The 22341-nt window shown below is 39.7% G+C and overlaps 1 protein-coding gene across 1 annotated transcript in view; it reads left to right on the top strand.

Moving 5' to 3' along the window:
• The window catches only part of prkcea (protein kinase C, epsilon a), a 264352-nt gene that overhangs the window by 149792 nt on the left and 92219 nt on the right, over window positions 1-22341 (top strand). The window contains exon 3 of the mRNA XM_039738392.1: window positions 19447-19612. Within this exon, the coding sequence (XP_039594326.1) occupies window positions 19447-19612 (166 nt within the window). The remainder of the gene's footprint in view (window positions 1-19446; window positions 19613-22341) is intronic.

The raw sequence follows: 22341 nt of genomic DNA, 5'->3' as shown, positions 1-22341 counted from the left end.
ATGATTCAAGACCTGCTTTTTTAGAAATCGTATAGTCCACCAATAGAAAAGACGCTGCTCAAACAATCACATGACATTTTGAAAAGGTGAGCAGCTGAAACTTTTCCCTAAGCTGGGACTGCAGGCGATTGTACTGAGAGGTTCTAGATGTCCTAGCTTTCCTCTGCTAGCAAGTATTGTCCAACATTCAAGTTCATGTCACCCTTTACTACCATGACTATTCAGCTTGTACCGCATCATCCATTCCCTATCCCCTGCTGCTTGGTATATTCTTTTAACAAGCACACCAGACTATTAGGTTCAGGGGTGGCTTTTTAAGAAATCTTGGTGTTGTCCCCTCAGCTCCACAGTCACACTTAGCACCTAGCATATGCACCTCTGACCAACACGTAACCAGGTTTACAGACATCAGTGTACGCAGGCCGCTTCAGGTCTCCATGTACCTTGATGCATTTTGTTTTGCATAGCACATATTATTGAGTTGAGGACAACGAGGTGAGACACAAAAATAACTGGACTGGTTAAAAAAAAAAACCAATATTTATTGATGAATTACAGCATTCTAAACATTGTCATTTTCTATATACCATATATACTCATGTATAAGTCGGGTCTTGAAACCCAAAAAATCAGACCCCGACTTATATGCCAGTTCAAAAATGCAACACTTAATTTATTTATTTTTTTTACATCTACTTGCCTCCTCCAATCCCACACCAGCTTCTCAGACACATCGAATTTTGTTGCAGCAGCACAGTTACCAATTTCTTTCGCTACTTCAATGACGTTTAATTTAAAACCAGCTTCATATTTTCACCATACAGCAACGTGGACACTGGCAAGATCGAGAAAAAAAAAAAACACACGAAACACTCGGTCACTGATTACAACCGCAAGATGTTATGTGAATTAATATGAATAATATGAATAATGTTGCATCCGTGCCACAGTGTTTTCCGAAATGTACTATACAGGTCATAAAATGAATAATTCCAAATATCATATATACCTATGTCTCTGTTTTTTTTTTTTTTTGACATCATAGACCATAAGCTGCATACTAATTCAGCGTGAGCAGGAACACTCAATAAAGTGATGGTGAGATACGAAGAAGGCAGATTCACCAGCATTTGTGTGCCAGCTTTTATCCCTCCAGATCAGAGAATGTCCAGTTCCATTGCCTCAAAACACCACTCACATCTATAGTTATTCCCAGTTTCAAATAAAAACTAACAGCGTCACATCCCTAGGGTGGTAGTATGTATCGTGATCGTGACTGAGAGAATACAAGTTTAAAAAAAAGGTAATTTTTACAAGTACAGTACTATAAATGTACCCGGTCTGTTACAGACTCAAACAAAATGTATGTGTGTACTGTATAATATTAACATTAAAATCAGCTCACTACTGAAAACGGCACATATAGGAGGCAGTCAGGATTGAACCAGGGACTCTTGATTACAAGTCAGCAAATCTTACTGCTATGCCACGGAAGCTGTTGTCTTACCTTTGAACCTTTTGTGAAAGTGTTTACTTGATCTTTGGACTTCAGGCTTCATACATTATATAGTTTATGCCTACATTTTGTCATTTACTACTAAAATATGAAAAAGGTTTCTGTTTTAAAAATGTGTTTACACAGATTATTGCAGAAACGGAACACACATGAAATGCATGTGTTCCAAATAACGATCTATCATTTCCACTCTAAAACTCCAGCACTTCACTCCCAGATAATTAATCAAGGCATGAGCTGGGAGAACATTGTGCACATTCTGCGGTGGTGGGGGGATGGAATAGCTGGCTGCTTGTCTTTATTGGCACATTTACAGGACAAAAGACGCTGACAGAGAGGTGCGAATGGATTTAAGGTGGGCCGGATCTACAAAGTTTTTCGTAGGCTCTGGTAATTCTAGTGTTAATGATGTTTACCAGTTTACACATTTTTTAAAATTATTTATTTATTTTTTGCTCTTTATTTCATCTTATACAATTTCTTGTATTAGAAATTTGTTTGTTTTCGCATACCCGTTGGGGTCAGAGCGCAGGGTCAGCCAATGTACAGCACCCCTGGAGCAATTACAGATTAAGGGTCTTGCTCAAGGGCCCAGCAGAGTAGGATCTCTTTTGTCAGTGACCACATTTTTACCTGCACTGTTTTGTGTTTAATTTCAAATGAAAGGTACTGTAGAAGAATATGAGCATAGTATTGCGTGCTGAGATGCAATGTATCAAAAAAGAAGATCACTGCAGATTTGGACAGGTTTGACATATGTAGCCAAATAAATGATCCTTCTAATGACCATTAATTTTAATGGTTACTGTTTTAAAAAAAAAAAATAGTTTGAAATATATTCTTTTTTGAGGAGAATTATATAGTTTCACTACTTAAAAAAATCTTGATCATTGTCACATACAATGAACATTGCATGACCAACATAATAAATTTATCACATCGGTATCATTTTTATTTTCTTGGTCTTAGTGAGTAGATACTACACTTTACGTTGATGGGGCACTTCTGCCTTGTTGGGATGGTGGTTGGCACTGCTGCCTCTTGAGCCTAACATTACGCTGCTTTCTGTGAGCCATGTGCATGTTGGCCCTGTGTCTATGTGGGTACTACATGCCCCAGTTTTCTGCAAACATCTTCAGATATGCAGTTTAGGTTGACTGGTGATTCTAAATTGGCCTGGTGGGAGTGTGTGTGACAGTAGGCCCCTGTAATAAAATAGCGTCCTGAGTAGGTTTGTTCCCACCTTGAATCCAATACTGAATTGGATTAAGCAGTTTGAAAATGTTATTTTTTACTAGTGTATTAAGATATATTTCATTAATAATATGGACTGTCACCAAATTGACAAAGAGCCATAGTAAGGTTTGGGGCAGCCACCCGTATATTATTTCCTGGCTGCCAAATTGAATAAAGTGATAGCACTGATGTGTACAAATCTGAGTCCAAAACAGAACTGAGGGGATAGATAAGCTTTTAAAGGCCAGTATAGGAAGTGATCTCAAAGGGGCCAGAACCCGGAAGGGTCTTCATCCATAGGCTCGGACCCAGAAGTGATGTCAAAGGGGTCGGAACCAGAATCGACGTCATCAGGGCCAGGCAGAATTTCTCGTGAACTGTCTGCAGAAAAGCGAGAAAAAGACTTGGTGCACTCTGCCACATCCCGGTCATTCAAGCCCTTTAGCTGCCTCCCATGTGCACGTGTGTGACAGGACATATACTATGCTGTAAATCAGTCACGTTCTTTGCAGATTACCATGTATGGCTGTTTTAGCCTTAGACTCTAAATCAGCGTTTCTCAACCTTTAAGTATTTGCGACCCGAGTTTTCATAACAGTTTTAATCGCGCCCCCCAAAATTTTTGAAATGTAGATGCATATTTTATTATACCTACTTAACTTTTATCAACATTTATCTAACTCTATATTTATTGTTCTAGTATCAGAATGTAGTTTAAGTTAATTTGTTTTGGTTTCAACAGATTTTTTTTCATATTTTTGATTCTTGTTTTTTTTTTTCCACATCTTCGCGCCCCCCTTTCTGTTACTTCGCACCCCCTTAGGGGGGCCCCACAGGTTGAGAACCACTGCTCAAAATCATAAGGATATACTGTACCATCTATCTGATTCACTTTGGTTTCTGGTCTTCAGTTTCTCCACAAACCCTGCATTTAGAAAAAAAGAAAAAGAAAAAAAGTTATTTAATTGGTTAGTATTGCTTTCTATTCTCTTGCTTCTGGCAGCTTGTGTCTATCTATTTTTATCTTAGAATGCAAAGCCTGTGTAGAGGTGTAATTGGATGTATGTGGGATAATTTTTGCCATTCGCTTGTGTAAGCTTTAATGTATCATTTCCCACTTATCTGAATGGTTGTATTAAAAGCTATAGAACCTTAGCAATTGTATCTGTTAGAATTTTTAGATAGACGAGTAGCCTTCTTTGATTGTGGGAGTGGGGAAGCTGTATTGTCATTTTTATTTTCTCTGGTGTTTAGAAGCAGTTAATCCTCAACCTTTTAAGCTATTCCAGTTGTCACAAAAATATGTTGCCTTTTTCTTGAAGTGGAGGTTGGGAGGCTTCACTTAGTTAGGTTTGTCTTCAGAATTAAATAAAATACTAAAGTCAGTAGCTCTTTTGTCTTAGACGCTACACTACAAAGAACACTTCATTTTGGGAACTCCACATACTTCTGGTATCGAATTACACTATGAATTTTGTTCTCGCCTTTTGATATGGTTTCAATCCATTTTTCATTTTAATTCATTCAATTTCATTTCATTTCAATTTGCAGTTTTCATTCTAATATTATTTCTACCCCTCTTTGGAGGAGTATCTCTTCTTTCTCCCCTTAAATCAGATTTATTTGTTAATTCCATTTTATATTCACACTTAAGCCAGCTGAGCATCAATTGGTTTTAACCCTAATTGGCGCCCTAAGCCTCAACTAGTGTTCAGGACTCGATGAACCATTAAGGGCCAAGGGGGCTCAGCCCTACCAGATGATGGGTAAAATAACTGATAAGCTCCCCTCAGTTATTTAATGTATTATTAAAATGGTATTATTATAATAAGCCTCAACCTTGTAGTCTTAAACATTTTTTAATTCACCATGCTCAGTGCAATTACTTTGATCCTTCATACAGCAGCCATTGAATCTGTTGTGGCTGTTGCTTTTCTTTTTTGCTTGGTCATTCGTATTTTAAACTGATGTTTTGGTCAGGTTTACTTAAAATTGGTTTTCATGAAACTATAAAGTGGAATATAATGCTACTTGTTCTCTTCCAGCCACAGAACATATGAAACCCTTCAGACTCTATAAATAAATGCATTGGCTTTGTGGCCTGTGGCTCTGGCGACACTGCTGGACCATGAAGGGCACTGCTGTTGTGCTCTCGGTGTAAGCAGATGCTGTTACATAACTGTGTTATTGTTCAGTCATGTAAATGCCATTTGTTACCTGACATGGTTTAGAGGCAAATGTTAGGTCATAACTCATAAATATACCAGTTTTCCTTTGTTATTGAGCTCAGCCTAATGTTTATTTTAGTAGTGAATTATTTCTGCGAGATGGTACATCATCTTAGTTTTTATTTTTAAGGCTTTATTTCTTCACCCTGGATTCTTTGCTGCTTTGCCTAATGAAAAGACAAATGAGTTGTTTTTCTTACATAATGTAATTTCGGGTCTGCTCAAAATCTCTTCGTTGGATGATTTCCCAAGAAGAAAACTGATTTTCATACCTGAATCTTTAGATCTGGGAGGGAATAGCTGTATAGGAAACAGAGTACATATGAAGCCGCTTGTTGATAGTCCACGGACTGTCATTTTTAAAGATATTTTGTAAGGGAAACATGACCTGGCAGAGAGATACCTGAACAGAGAGGACTGTTAATTAATGAATAAAATACATTTGGATTATTAGTAGATGTTTGAAGAGGATCTATTTAATGCTTAAAGGGTAAAATGAAAGAGTTCCATAAGCTGTCCACTAAACTGATCAAACCAGGTAACTTCATTATTAGATTGGCTGGTACACTGGAAGCTGCTTCTTCACCACTGCCGTCCATTATCATGGCTCGCGTATTGGTGGCTGCATTGATGCATTGATCACAGTCGCAGTTACCTTTGCTCATGAACAGCACTCATAAACACTTGGAGCAGCTTCTGTCTTTTCTCACCTGCAGTGAGGGAGCAATTATTTTGTTGGCGGAGGACCATAAGTGCCAATTTTAATCCCATCCTTGTCTCACTCAGTTGCGAAACTGCAGCAGTGTACATCAGAGATCAAAGGCAGATTAGGCTAATAAAATAAGACTTCAGATTTGATCACTGGTCTTTGTCCAACAACTCAGATACATTTATAAGCAATCATCTTTTAAAAAACGTGTATTTTTACGTGTCTCAGTCCAGGAATTTGCTCTGCATTGCTCACCAGTCACAAACTTAGTCCTTTGGGTTACAAGCAAGAAGCAAGAAAGGGAGTACTTCCTCTTCTCTGCAAAATGGGACGCATTCTAAGGCTATGCCCACACTATTACATTTTCATTTAAAAAGCTGAGATTTTAAACAGAAATGATCTCCTTACACACTGGAGTTTGGGCATTGTTGTTCAAAAGGCTCCCTGTCCACATATGATGTGGACCTTCACCTCTGCTGGGCATTATATTCAAAGGACAACAAAAGCAACAAGTAACAAAAAAAGAAACTTGAGGATGGGATGAAATCCTGGCTGTTCTATAACAGAATGAAGATGGAAAGTGGCTACCAAAAGAGTAAATGTTAATGATCAGGACAGAAGAGGCCAAAGGGATGGTCCAAAAGAGCTTTCAAAAAGACTAGCGACTACAGCCAACACATGAAACAAAAATCAGTGTTGAGGCAAGTGTTGAGCCAATGTAGAATAAAATTATCCCTGACTACAAAAATAATCACTAGAACATTTTTTTGTTTTATTCCAAACTTTAACCACTGGTCTGTCATAAATAATTTCTGCATTAGTTTCATCATTTGCAGCGCAGTGGGAACTATGTGATGGTAACCAGCGTGGCAGTAGTAAACAAATGGCAAAACGATACAAAATTGTGAAACACATGAAATATAAGCAAAACAATGGTAATATAAATGACAAGTATGGAAAGCAATAAAAAAAAATTCCATATCTTCATGACAGTAGTGGCCATTACGGTGACTGTGTCACAATTGGAGTACCTGTAGCACTAGAGAGGATGTGCATTCTTTTCATTAGGCAATCTAGCATAATCTACTGCATGTGAATATCCCAAAATATTTGTAAACCTCGATCTTCTTCTAACCTCCGGGCAGTTAAAAACAGATGCGTAACCTGCCGTGTGTCTTTGGACATTCCCTTGTTGTATGGTACTGGCTACTGCTTCCCTTCAGCTTCCTTATCTTCTTCCCTTCTTTATTTCACCTGGCTTCCTCTGCCAGTTAACCACTTCCTAATGATTGCCTACCTTTCAATAGACTAAACGAGCTGTGAAATTGTGCATTCATCTTCATATCTTATCACGCCACTGCCGTATCCAAGTAAGAGTGGCGTCGTTAGCATCCTTAAGATCTTCATCGGTACATGAAGGTTTAGAATGCAAACCTACAGCCTTGGTGGTCCTCCAGGACCGGAAGTGGCAACCCCTGGTCTAAAATACCTGTTATTCCAAACAGTGAAATTGAAGCATCACTGAAAGAGTCTATGAATTACAAACATTGGCAGTGTGATCATATGTGCTGTTGGTAAAGGACAACAGTTACTGGTTTACTGAGAATTGAGATGAAATTTCATCATCTTTAACTCTTAAACGCTTTTGTACACCACAGCCACGTAAGGGTAATAAAGTGCACTACTTTAACTGCGGCATGAAAGAATTGTGCATTAATACCCAAAATAACACTACCGTGAGGGCATCCTGTGAACTTGAAGGGCAGATTGTTTAAGAGACAGCAAGAACACACTCATTTTCTACAGTGTGTGTAACAGTTGGTAACTAATTACATTTCTCTATAGCAGAATGGACCTCTTTCCAGACACTCATGACCCACCAAAGCCTAAACTTCTGAAAAGATTGATAAAAGCAAATGCTGTGTAGTGAAGGACTAGACTATACAAGAAGAGTCTAAGGACTTTACAAATCATCATCATTTTTGAAATTTTGAAGAAAAATGGACTATCCAGGAGGAGCCCATGCTCTTGGGCCAAATGTGAAATCTCCACATAGTGACTGGGCTTTGTGTAAAATCCAGGAGTGCGGAGCAGGTGGCGAGAGGGCTAACAGTTGTGCCGCCCCTATACTAGTCAGTATAAAGAAGAGGTGTGCTTTGCTTGTTAGATTTAAGTTCGGTAAACTTTTTAAGACTGCACATTGTGAGTAGGTAAGACAGGCAGTAGACTCTGCTTTAGCACCTGGAATATCTCAGCCCTCATTTTTAGTTTTCTAAAAACCTAAAACACAGCTTGAACATGAACTGTGAACAGAGAGATACTGAGTCTACTCTGAGCATTACATTTGTCAGAAGGTGCCAACTAGTCTATAAATCAAACACGTGTGCTCACAGGTAGCGTGGTCTAATGTCCGTGGCTTTGGATTTTAAACACCTCACCTTCTACCCAATGTGTGACCCTGAGCATGACATTTAACCTGCTTGTGCTCTAAAAGGAGAAAAAAATAAAAGTTAACTATTGTATTATGCCTCTGTACTTATAAAATGGCTTGAGGTAACATCTTCTGTAGAACATGGATTGTTTATATAGTGCCTTTCTATAATGAGCACCATCCTAAGGTGCTTTGTGAATACTGACAGACAGTATAATTGTTTAAATATGTGCTTCTCTATTTGGAGCACAGCTGGGTAAAGTGACTTGCTCAGAGTCGTAGAGGGAGTCGGACTAAAGACTAAACTGCCAGCACTGGGGTTTAAAGTCCATTATTGTATTGGTTTACCCCACGGACTGCATTTTCTCTAATGAACTCTAATGAAGGGTGAGCTATTTAGATGCACATCATCAAATAATGCTTCTCCGATAAGTTTAAAATGAATAATTGTACTAATTATGTCAATTGCAATTTAAAGCCACATTCAAAAACGTACTTGCATTTCTACGTTTTAGTGCCTGTTAGACTTTGAAAGCATGATGGCGCTACGTATGCGGCACTTTACATCACTGTTCACCTGTAAGCAAAATAGATGTCTCTAAACAACAATGAAGTTTGCTAAAGGTAGCTCATATTGGGGGAACTGAACATTAAAGAGTGACAATGTTTGCTACGAAGTGTGTAACGTTGCACTGAAGTTCAAAAGCAGCTGTCAGTTATTTTGCACCAGTATGCTGCGTTCCATCTAGAAGCCCTGTCACCAACTATATAAGAAAACATTTTACTGGAAAGATGCGGTTACGTAGTTATGTGTGTTCATGATAACGCAAAGAAACCTTATGGATGCTGATTTACTTACCCATATGAAGCAGGTTTTGTTTTTACATGTGAAGTGGCTGCCTTACCATGGCAAGAGGCCTCCTGAATGTGCCCTGAACGTCCGTCCTATCGGAGAAGTGGCTCTTGGCTGCTGGCCTGACACTTCACAGGCTGTGCTTGCAGCTGACATCTAGGCAGGCCCATATGCTCCTATTCCTTAAAACAGTGCATAAAACGAACTTTAGTTACAAGTTTTCACTTCATTTTAAGCAGTTCTTTCATGCATTAGGCAAAAATAACCAAAAACTTTCTGACAGATGTACCCTTTCAGTTATTAACTGATCAATGGTGGACGACTGTCAGTTATGAAATGTCATCAAAATTTGCACTTACAAATAATCTGTTTCTCCTGTGACATCCACTTACAAAACTTGCAACACCTAATAATTCAATGAGTTTGTAAGGTCTGATCAAATACTGTGTTTTTGGTGATTCAAACAGAAGCCACTATTTTCACGCAGCTATTTCTGCTTTTAGCAGCAGTTCTTGGGAAAAAGACAAACAGTTTCAGATGGGGATGTAAATAATTATTTTTAAACTACCGTAATTGCTTCGGTTGGAACACAATTAGCTGGAGTTAATGGACATACACAAAGCACCTTGCCAAAAATTCCCCTGGCTTCCTTGGCTTTTCACACTATAACCAACATTAAAAATAACAATCATGCAATGACCGTGCTGTGTGATTAGTAAAATAAACACTTTTTACACAGATATGTCTGCCACTTGTCTTTTAAAGCATTGTGTTACATCTCGGACACCAAAGGTGGCTGCATATTTTGTTCAGCCCACTTCTTTATTTGAGCTCAAGAGATTTGCCTTTATGATGATCTTGGTAATTTTAAACACTGTTACATCTCCATTTTGGTTTCTTTCTTACCTCTATGCAGTTTCGAATTTTGTTTGTAAGGCTACCACTCCATGACTTCAAGATTATGATTGTTAGCAGTGTATTTTTGTTCTTGCTGCATACTTTACTATAAGCTGTAATAACATGCTGTAAACTGAATGGTATAATCGTAGAAAATACAATATACAGTTGCATCCTTTCCCAGCAGCCTTTGAGGTGATGTATGTAAAAGCACAAGCCTCGTCTAGTAAGTGAAACATGAAAGACCCACCTGTGTCATTCATAATGGATAACCATAATTCCACAGCACTGCACTGACCTTCATTGAATAAATAAACTACACTCAGGGCGTCCGGGTGGTGCTGTGACCTGAGCGTTAGATGGATAAGAGAAAGGCTAAGCTGTGAATGGAGTGGGAGGTGCAGTCGGTCCCTAGATATCCTTCTCTTTGTCCAGGGACAAGGACCTGGTATTGATTTCTTGTAATGGAGTGGTTCAGGACCATGTGCGACGAGTCTTTTTAGCTTGGAGGTTTTTTCCTAGGTTTGATGACAATCAAAGTGTAAAGCACATTTGTTGCCCTCTGTTCGCCTGTCTGTGTGCTGGTGACTAATGTAATCAGTCATTGACAGCTGAGAGGAGAGTCGTGTGGCTGGGGGCATGGAAAAGTAATGTTGCAGTTTTACCCTTCGACTAGTGGAGCAGTCACTTATCTATATCGCGTCTGACTTCCCAGCCTCGGTGGGAGAACCTTTCAGAAAAACAGAGTTCAGTGTCATTGTGCATTTCCAGTAGCTGTCTGCATACACACGTCCAAAGTGTACCAATGCTCTGCAGTAAGGAAACTGTGGGTTCACTTCCCGGGTCCTCCCCGCACTTTTAGTAGTGACAAAAGTGCTATATAAATGTAAAGAATGATTATTATTAATATGGTTGTATCATATCATTTTTAGTAGTTAGAAAAAATGCTATATAAACTTAAAGAAGTATTATTATTATGGTCGGATCATGTCCAGAGTGGGATTTAACGTTGGAAGCTGTGTCGTGTAGTGATTAAGGCAGTACAACAACATTTATTTCTATTACATGTTTTCATACAAATGATGTAGCTCAACATGTGTTGAAATGTGAAATGTGTATTAAAAAAATGAAAATTAGTCAATACTAAGTAACAAAGAATAGAGTAAGGTCCGATGGCCACGAGGACGGAAAAAAAAAAAAAGCAAAATTTGCAGGGGTTCTGAGGCCACGAGACCCTCCAGTCCCCACTAGGCATTCTACCTGACATAAATGATCTCAGTCAGTCCTCATGGTTTTCAGGCTTCATGTGGTCATGTGGACCTCTGGCCTTCAATCCGTCATTGTAGGGACTGCATGGTGCCCTGATCAGGTGGTGCTGCAGTAGCCCCCAATTCCCAGTCTGCCTGATCAGTTTGTGTCTCCAACCCATTATGTGACCCTGAGCCAGTCCCTTAGAATAACTTGCTTGTGCTCCAGTTGTTAAAATAAAAAATATAAGGCAACTGAGTTTAGAGCAGTGAAAGCTTTACTTTTCGTTAAAAAAGAGTTACACAGTGGTTTATTGTCTTGGTTTTTTTTGCATATATAAAGTCAATCTGTGTATCTTGTGCTGATGAATAAAGAGAGCAGTGGCTTTATCAAAAACACAGCCTTGGCTTAATAAACATCAAAGAAACTGTTTATCAACGGACAGATAAGAGCTTATGTGTTGATTTTAGCAGTAGATCTGTTTGTAGAGCAACATCTGCTGGCAGAAATTTGAATTGCACTTTGTAGTATAATAATTTTAGTCCTCCAAGCGTACGTTACTGGTGAATGCTGTAACTTACACATTTCAAACACAATCTATTGCCAAGCATTTCATTTTATTTTGTTAGAAATTTTAGATATTAATATTCTGCTGTTTTAAATGTGTCACATAAAGATTGCAAAGTAGTGAGAAATAAAGAAGAGGTAAAAGATTTTATTTTGTCTGTCTTTTTAACAGCATTTACTTTTGACAGTTACACAATGAAACTCGCCATTATGGTGTATTGCACCATTTCACTCTGCAAACACCTCCTTAATGGACATTGAAATTTTAAAGTATCACTTAAATGTGATTTGTTTGGCCCGTGAGAGGACAGGCTGTCATTGTGAAGTGGCAGATGTACCCTTCAGTATTCGCTTACTTTCATGCCACTTCTGGTTTTACAAACCACGCACTTTGTTTCACCAGTAGTTGGTTCACACCAGTGTGTAGGTTTTCTGTTAAATGAATTCATATGTTTGAACACTTTCTTTTTTTTTATTGTGGTGACATGTAATTCATTGTACAAGAGCTCAAAATAATTGTTAGAATTTTCATAAAGCGATCAGGGTGTCAGAGTCACCCACCTTATGGTAATGTTTGTTTTAGGGCCTTCAGGTAAATGAAGCAGATTGCCTATAATCTCTCCAGTGTGACCAGAAGCCTCAAAGGTGGAGGTACTAACAATGAATAAAAATACCTACACAGGAATACTAACTTCAGGGGTATATAACCTTGGGATTAATAAAGTATCTATCTATCTATCTATCTATCTATCTATCTATCTATCTATCTATATAGTGCCTTTCATATCTATCTATCTATCTATCTATCTATCTATTATATAGTGCCTTTCATATCTATCTATCTATCTATCTATCTATCTATCTATCTATCTATCTATCTATCTATCTATACATCTATCTATCTATCTATCTATCTATCTATCTATCTATCTATCTATCTATCTATCTATCTATCTATCTATCTATCTATCTATCTATCTATCTATCTATTATATAGTAACTTACATCTATCTATCTGTGTCTGTCTGTCTGTCTATCTATCTATTATATAGTAACTTACATCTACTGTATCTATCCATCTATCCATCCATCCATGCATCCATCCACAGTAACCACACTTTGGTGCCCCTAACAGTCATTTTCTTTGATATGAGCCTTAGTGGGGATTTTCTCTAGGCTTAGGTTAGCAATTTAGCATCTGTGTAGGCCAGGGGTCCTCAGTCACGGTCCTGGAGGGCCGCAGTGGCTGCAGGTTTTTGCTCCAACCCAATTGCTTAATAAGAAGCACTTACTGCTCAAGTAACACTTCTGCTTGACTTTAGTGGTCTCTCTCATTAAGATTTTGAACTCTTATTGCTTATTTTAGTCTTCAACAGCTGCATTCTTGGTCTTTAATTGCTCATAATTAGTAATTAGATGCAAATGACAACAGAGAGCAGCGTTTCTCCACTTAGCTTGTTACCATTTACACCTCTGTGTATTTATCATGCACTATTTGGTTTAATTAAATACTTGGAAGGAAAGTAAAGTGAAAAAAGTGAAGGACTGAGAATTACTCCCCCATTTTAGCCTTCAAATCATTGGGATGATATCCTTAGAAAGGGGAAGAAATTTTAGGATATGAGAATTTCATGACATAACAGAGTTAAAGCACTAACAAGCTGTGAAATTAAATTACTGGGAGAATTGCTTTCAAATAAACAACTGGATAGGAGGAGGTTAGGAGCAGGCTCTGATACAGCACATTGCCGCACCCACCACATGACAGGCCAACTCAGGATCCCAGATTAGGACCCGAGTGCATCCCTGCGACGGGTGACACCTCAGCACCCCACTAGTTCAGATGGAATTGAACAGTAGGAGGTGTTTTATGGTGGCTGGGGTGCCAATCCTGCCACCATCCCCCAGGTTTTTCCCTGCAGGTTGGAGGGCCGACATGCAGGGCTGGATGCAGATTAACGTCATATCCTGGACTAGTGTTTCCCAACCTCGGTCCTGTGGGTCCCACTGTGGCTGCAGGTTTTTGTTCCAACCAGCTTCTTTTTTTAATTGGACTCCTGGGCTAATTAAGTGATGTTTTATTTCCCAAGTTCTGTGTTTTGGGAACAATATAGAAATTAGAAAACTAAGTTTGGTAAAATATATATACTGTATATTAAAATGTACCAAACAGTTTTATGGGTATAATGTATTTTTTTCTTTTTAACAATATTTTCATCTTGATTTTCATTCTACTTTTCTAGGTGTTCTAATGGTTTAATTTATCCATTATTTACTAATTAGTGGGTCTGATGCTAAAGTAGTTGCAGCCATTGATTATTCAGTGTTGTTTGCCAGCGTGTCTGCTCTGCTCATTTTTAATTGTCATTAATAAGATGCAACAAAGGGGGAAAAACTGCACAGAGAAAGATCAAAATAAAATGAAATCAACAAAAGTGAGTTAAGCATTTAATTCAATAGCAAAAGCAGAAATAGTTCTAAATGTCTTATAAATGTAAAAATCATGCTGCTGTGCTTTTCTGAATTTAGAATAAAAGAAAAATAATACCAGCTAATGAAATGAGATCAGTGCTGTCAGGGGGGTCCACAGGACCGAGTTTAGGAAACACTGGGCTAGACGGAGCAATTACAGGTTAAGGGCCCAATGACGTAAAGTCACTTTTGGCGTTTACGGGATTAAAACTGGCAACCTTCTGATTACCAGTGCAGATCCCTACCTCAGAGCCACCACTCTGCCATAAGTTGAGGGAAGGCTGTAAGCAACCGGGTTAGAACAAAAACTTGCAGCCACTGCGGCCCTCCAGGACTGTGATTGAGGATCCCTGGTGTAAAGGGTGAAGGGGTAGCTGGTTCTGTGTGTGTGACAGAGGAGTTCCGTTTTATACTGCATGTGCCACGTCTTTCTCAGACCCACTTAATCCAAATCCAGGTTTGCCTGTTGTGGCAGCAGTAGGTTCAAGGCAGGAAACGGCCATAGACAGGGTCCCAGCCCAATGCAGAGTCCTTTCACACACACAGTGTGACTGAGTATTGTTGTAGTGTCAAGGGGTAGCCGTGTGCATCTCTCGGTTCTGTTAGTGACAGGCTGGGGGTGCCGTGTTATGAAGCTGTGACACAAGACACAGTGGGCTGTAAGATGCGCATTTGTTTTGTTTTTTTTTTTTTGGAAATTTATGTTGTATTAGGTCTACAGTTTTTCCTTTTGTCTCTTTGGATCTAACGAAATCCTCTGAACAACGTCATTAGAGGGGCTCGACTCCGCTCAGACCAGTGTAAATGGAGCTCTGGAGGTCCGCTGAGTGCTGTTGCTAGGCAGCCACCCTCAGTTGCTAGGCGATTATCATTATGGGGCTTCCATAAAGTGCACCTGAATGTAAAGAACCACCGGCGGCTTCATGTGACAGCAAATTTGCCTGCTTAAGGGTCTGAAGACTGTCATCTTGGCTACTTTGAAACGGGCAGTCGTTTAATAAGGACATCCAAATAAAGTCCTCGACTCTTTTAGAAGGGTAGAAATTGGTCGGAGAAGGCGTGTGGACTGCCCATTCATTGCCTTAGTGTGAAACTTCTTGTTTTAATTTTGAAGTAGTTTTTTTGTTAAAATTCAATTTTTATCAAATTTCATCTCCTTACACTTTTGATGACTACTCACCGTTGCAGAGGTTCTGTGTACACACAAGGACAATAAATGCACACTTCTGACACTTTCACTCCTTGAAGCTGCTGCTGGCTTTTTTGAGTGTGGAGTTGTACAGTCAGAGATATATCAGCAGTGTGAGAGAGCAGGTGGGTACACAGTACAGCTAGCCATACCCTCTGAAGACATATTAACGGAGTGTTCTGTACGACCTTTCTAAAAGAAAAATTATGATCGTGTGAGACCTCTTAACAGAACATATTACTGATGGGTCAATTTCCGCAAATGCTGGGCTAAGCTGAGTGACTGATTTAGAAAGTAAGTGGCATCGTATTTATTTCAAGTCTGGAAACAAACCATAGTTGTAGGGTTGTTGAGGAATGAATAAGCCAGTGCAGCTGAGTCGGGTGGGTTTGATGGAATACAAATTGATTGCTTCTGGGAACTTTCAAATAAGTCCAGTGCCATCTCTGCCAAACTTCCCCCACAATTCTTTTGGATTGCCAGGCTTTTAATGTTGTACATTTTAGAACTGAAGCACTTAAAGGAGATAAGAAGACAACAGCTGCCATCCAACTTGCAGTGACATTAAGTTTATTGGATTAACAGAAAATATGCAATATTAGAACAATTAGAACAATCTAGACGAGAACAGGCCATTCAGCCCAACAAAGCTCGCCAGTCCTATCCACTTGCTTCCTCCAAGAAAACATCAAGTCAAGCAACACTGCACACAACACAAGCTTGTGCGATTAATTCCTTTTTATATGATATGAGGAGAAATGCAGAATTATTTTGATGAGTAGATACCCTGGCCTAGTGGTTATAATGTTTTGCTTTTCACCTCAAATTAGTTTTATAATTATTTACCAGTAAATCACGATGTGAGTTAACATGTAACAAATCATAGCAAAGTTGAATCAATTGTACTATACATTTACAACATTTGTAGGAGTTTTTGTGTTAAAACATTATTGAAATAAATACAGTCATATGAAAAAGTTTGGGAACCCCTCTTAATTCTTTGGATTTTTGTTTCTCTGATATCCTTCTTGGCTCATCATCCAACTGAAGATGACTTACATTTAATTCCTGTTTGGCATAAACAGCACCACCTCCTTTTCTGTTCTGTCTATCCTTCCTAAAAAATGTGTATCCCTCTATGTTACACTCATCCCCATCTTTGTTATTTAGCCAGGTTTCCGTTATTGCTATAATATCATAATTGTGCTCTGCTACATACAACTCCAACTCACTTACCTTATTTTTGATACTTCTAGCATTAAGGCAAGCTATTTTTAATGTGTTAATCCTTCTATCTTTACGTGTTTGCTTAAAATTTACATTACTATGCATTTTTATTTCTACACCATTGTTTGTTCTTCCATGTATAGATCTAAATCTGGCCTGTCCTAAACTCCCTGCCCCACCATTCCCTAGTTTAAACAATCCTCGACTAGCCTACACATACGCCTCCCCAATACATTGGTGCCCATCCGGTTCAGATGTAACCCGTCCACGCGGAACAGGTCCCATCTGTTCCAAAAGGAGTCCCAATGCCCCATAAACCTATACCCTTCTACCCTGCACCAAGATTTGAGCCACGCGTTAAGCCTTCTAACAGGCAGAACTTCGGAGAAGACTACCTTGTCAGTTCTGCTCCTCAGCTTGGTACCTAAGTTTATTGGATTAACAGAAAATATGCAATATGCATCATAACAAAATTAGACAGGGGCATAAATTTGGGCACCCCAACAGAGATATGACATCAATACTTAGTTGAGCCTCCTTTTACTCCTATGAGCCTCTAGACGCCTTTATAGCCTTTGATGAGTGTCTTCATTCTGGATGTTGGTATTTCTGACCATTCTTCCATACAAAATCTCTCCAGTTCAGTTAAATTTGATGGCTGCCGAGCAGGGACAGCCTGCTCCAAATCATCCCATAGATTTTTGATGATATTCAAGTCAGCGGACTGTGACGGCCATTTCAGAATATTGTATTTCTTCCTCAGCATGAATGCCTTTGTAGATTTCGAACTGTGTTTTGGGTCATTGTCTTGTTGGAATATCCAACCCCTGTGTAACTTCAACTTTGTGACTGATGCTTGAACATTATCCTGAAGAATTCATTGATATTGAGTTGAATTCATCCAACCCTCGACTTTAACAAGGGCCCCAGTCCCTGAACTAGCCACACAGCCCCACAGCATGATGGCACCTCCACCATATTTGACAGTAGGTAGCAGGTGTTTTTCTTGGAATGCGGTGTTCTTCTTCCACCATGCAAAGCGCTTTTTGTTATGAGCAAATAAGTCAATTTTTGTCTCATCAGTCCAAAGCACTTTATTCCAAAATGAATCTGGCTTGTCTAAATGAGCTTTTGCATACAACAAGTGACTCTGTTTGTGTCATGAGTGCAGAAAGGGCTTCTTTCTCATCACTCTGCCATACAGATGTTCTTTGTGCAAATTGTGCTGAATTGTAGAACGATGTACAGATACACCATCTGCAGTGAGATGTTCTTGCAGGTCTTTGGAGGTGATCTTTGGGTTGTCTGTAACCATTCCCACAATCCTGCACATGTGCCGCTCTTGTATTTTTCTTGGCCTGCCAGACATGCTCAGTTTAGCAGTAACTGTGCCTGTGGCCTTCCATTTCCTGATTCCATCCCTTACAGTTGAAACTGACAGTGTAAACCTCTGAGATAGCTTTTTGTAGCCTTCCCCTAAACCAGGAGACTGAACAATCTTTGTTTTCAGATCTTTTAAGAGATGCTTTGAGGATCCCATGATGTCTGTCACTCTTCAGAGGAGAGTCAAAGGGAAGCACAACTTGCAATTGACCACCTTAAATACCTTTTACCACTCATGATTGGACACCCCTCTCTATGAAGTTCAAGGCTTAACGAGCTCATCCAGCCAAGTAATCAGCATTGAGCAGTGACAGGCATTCAAATCAGCAAATTTACAAGGGGACTCACATTTTAGCACAGCCAGTTTTTCACATTTGATTTAATTTCATACAACTAAATACTGCGTCACTAAAAATCTTTGTTCGGAAAACACCGCAGTACTCAGATGTTCCTAGGAAATGAAAGATATAACACTGTTATCTTTTTGTTGAAAGTAGAGTAAATTATTATGCAGGCTGAAAGGGGTTCGCAAACATTTTCATATGACTGTAGATGTAAATATAATTTTTACTGTGTATGTCGCAATAGGCGACTTCTTATTATCAGGCCTAAACCTGCAGTAAAAATCAAGGTCAGGGTGACTTTGCACCAGTTTTGAAACATTTCAACCTTTCTTGTCATTTCTGCTGGAAAGCTCCAATCCCATTAACCAAATTATCTGTGCGCATTGGTAAGCCCAAGACATGGAAATCATTTTATTTTTTGGGACTTTTCCATATCAGGTGGTGCTGCTGGGCAGTACGCAGAAAACAAGTCACTTCCCTGCATCGTTCTGCACCCATCTAATCAAACTGAGGTCAGAGATGCCCCATTTTTAGGCCATGGAGATGGAATTTTACCTGGGCAGTGTGTTCCAGAACTTTAGCCATCCAGATATTCTGTTAAAGAGCAGCAGCTGAGAGGTTGTGTCCTGGGCATGTCTCTCTTACCCTCTCATTCAAGGTTATTGGTGGCACTGCTTACACAGTTAAAACATGTGAAGGAGAAGAACAGAAATGTATTAAGTGCTGAAATTGTATTCATATTTAAAATTAGTTATTATCACAATAACAACATATTTGAAACCCAAGAAAATTAGGGCAAGGGAAAGGAATTAATAACAGAAATTGTAAAATTTTGAAAGTAAGTTTCAGTAAGAGAAAGGACAGGTAAAGGGCAAGTGTCTTATTGCAGTGCCAGCTATACATTACTGTGCTGGAGAAATTCTGCCCTCTTGTGGCAGAAGCATGAACTTAAAATCGTTTTACTTCTTTTCCCATTGCCCAGTCAGTTAAAGTGTGCAAAGATCTTATCCTTGCAGCCATATTAATGATATGACTATATGTGTGAAAATGTAGTTTGTTTTAAATTTATTATATATCTGTAAACAAGCTTGACTTTGTGATATTCTGTTCCTCTGACCCTCTTTCCCCCACCCCCCCCCTGTACAGCCACTGCCTCCCAAGAGAATGAGGAACGGGTATTCCGAGAGAGGATGCGGCCCAGAAAGCGGCAAGGGGCTGTGCGACGCCGAGTACACCAAGTTAACGGGCACAAGTTCATGGCCACCTACCTGAGGCAACCCACGTACTGTTCCCACTGCAGGGACTTTATCTGGTAAGAGAGGTGCTGTACAGTGCTTTAAAGTGTGACGTATTTCACGTGTGTGCCTCCTTGTCTTTTATTGTTTCCGAGCTGAAAGATGAGCATTGCATGGTGGATGTGCGCTGCTCTCATGTTTATTCTTGCTGTTACACAATGACTCATTTTGCGCCATCTGCTTCTATTAGCTGTGCAGTGCTGTGATGAGAAGGCTGGAGATCATAATGAATCACAGGCATTTTGGCAACTTGCAGAGCCACCTGTTGGCATTATGGAAAACTGCAAGGCATTTATGTTCAAGGTGATAACAGGAATGGAGTCTGATTTGCTTTTCCATTTGACACCCCTGTGCAGGAGCTGCTGATTAAGGCACATTAGGTCTTAAACTGTAAAAATTACTTTGAAAAATTGCTGTTCATCAGGAGAGTGGGCCAAAAGTTCTGACATCACACATCTTTGTGAAATTAATAAGTCACTGGTTTTATACAGTACTAGCCATCTACCGCATCTTTGCCCGCGTTTTAGTGAAACAGGACAGTGAGGAGGGCCCAGCCAGCTCTCTTCTCCTGACATCACTCTTCCCCCTACCCTTGGCCCGCAGCCTCTGTCTCGGATTAGCGCGAATATATATTGCTCCTGCAAACGAACTATGATTCTTTGCGTAATTAGAGAAGTCACAAAATCAACTGGAATGTTCAAGCAAATTATAGGAAAAAAAAAAAAGATCTAAATCCGTTAAGTAGTTCTCTCGTTCGCTAGCTAAGCGGAGTTAAGGTTACGCCCCAAGGCAGACGCGTGAGTGAAGAGAGCCCCATTCCTCTCCCCACAGCCCGATGCATTAATAAATCAGTACTGCAAGCGAACTCTGATACTTAGTGCGATGAGAAAGTCACAAAATCAATGGAATGTTCAAGCAAATTATATAAAAAAAAAAAATCTAAATCCGTTAAGTAGTTCTCTCGTGAAAAGCGGAGAGACATACAAACGGGTCTAAAAAACTATAAGAAATTTCGAGCTTGGACAATAAAATTTTTAAAACTGTTTCTTAGTGAGCACCTAGGGGCCAAGGGTAATCTGCATTCGAGATTTCAAGTCCCAAGTCCTCATGGTTCGGGAGATTTCGTGATGAGTGAGTCCGTGGTATTAGTCTTTTATGAGGTCCTGACTCCGTGATCATAAAAGATCCCTAAAAGAGCAGGGTGTTTTCCAATGTACTGGCTAAATTGTCCACCTCAGCCTGGTCATTCTGGCCCCCTAATCATCCCCTGCCTCTAATTGGCTGATTATCTCTTTCACCCCTTCACCACCCAATAGCTAATGTGTGGTGAGTATACTGGTACAAAAATGGCTGCCATTGCATCTTCCAGGTGGAAGCTTCACATTGGCGATGGTTGAAGTAGCTCCCCATTTTCTATGTAAAGTGCTTTGAGTGTCTAGAAAAATTCTTCATAAATGTACTTATATATCAAACATATGGACTCCATACATGCAGGGCCCGGACTGGAAAATTACTTTTTTTTATTTTTCTTTGGCCCTGGCTTTATTTCGTAACATATTACTTTCTGGCATGCTTTGTCCATTTCTATTTTTCCTTGTCCTTACAGCATAACTTTTAAGTCATGAAAAGGCAATTCGAAAATCTGGATATTTGTATTTCTGTGAAATTTTGGCAAGACACTTTGTGCCATCTGTTGGTCACACATTGGTACTGACAGAAGGCAGTGTATTTTTCCGTTCGGTGCCGGAAAGTTGCTAATATTAACTTTGTATCCATCCAGTCTGAATTTCAAAATGAACAAAGTAAGCGACTCCCCTTTCTGTAGGCAAAGAGAAGCACAAAATAATGTGGTGACCCCCCTCTAGAACAGCAACAAAAGGTCACACTTGCAGCGGGTTAGTCATTGTTGTTAATGGATTTATTACAGGCATAGCTGAACTTGAGTCATGATGTCAGGATAACTCGCTGACTGGCAGGCTGGCAACTCGCAGTATACCGTTGACGGTGCCCATTGAAATGTCTGCTATGGACTGTTCACAGTCACTGACTACATCTGACTGGTGTCTCACTTAAATTGGTTTGGACACTGCCTTGGATTGGTGTTGGATCACCTTCAACAATAAGGCCCACTTTTCACTTCCTTACATGGAGGTCATTTACAAAACCGTGCCGTTCCAAACACATTCCCATCCCAAGCAGCTGCCAAAGTGCAGTGTGCTGCTATTGCTTCTTCCATAGTCAGTTTGCTATTTAGTTTATTAGATGGACTCCGACTTCATTATGGCACAGCAAGCAAATTATGACACTGGTCATGTGACTTTTCATAGAAATTATGTCAAATGCTATTCTCCAGCACAACAGTGCCATACCACAAATGGCTTCCATTTCCAAGTGATGCCCGAGTTCCATAACCAGCCCCTTCACGGCCCACTATATCTCTGCCCTATCTTTGACGCAGTATGCATGGAGCAGTCAGGGGCTGTTTATGGTTTACATTCCTCTCCAATAAACCATCCATCCATTATCCAACCCACTATATCCTAACTACACGGTCACGGGGGTCTGCTGGAGCCAATCCCAGCCAACACAGGGCGCAAGGCAGGAAATAAACGTTGGGCTGGGCACCAGCCCCCCGCAGGGTGGGTACACACACACACCAAGCACACACTAGGGACAATTTAGAATTGCCAATGCACCTAACCTGCATGTCCATTGTTTCTGGTATTTAGAGGAGCAGTTGCTGAAG

Source organism: Polypterus senegalus, chromosome 16, assembly GCF_016835505.1.
Source record: "Polypterus senegalus isolate Bchr_013 chromosome 16, ASM1683550v1, whole genome shotgun sequence".
NCBI classification, from domain to species: domain Eukaryota; kingdom Metazoa; phylum Chordata; class Cladistia; order Polypteriformes; family Polypteridae; genus Polypterus; species Polypterus senegalus.
Note: the sequence above shows the minus strand (reverse complement) of the source record. Positions and strands in the feature narration are given on the sequence as shown.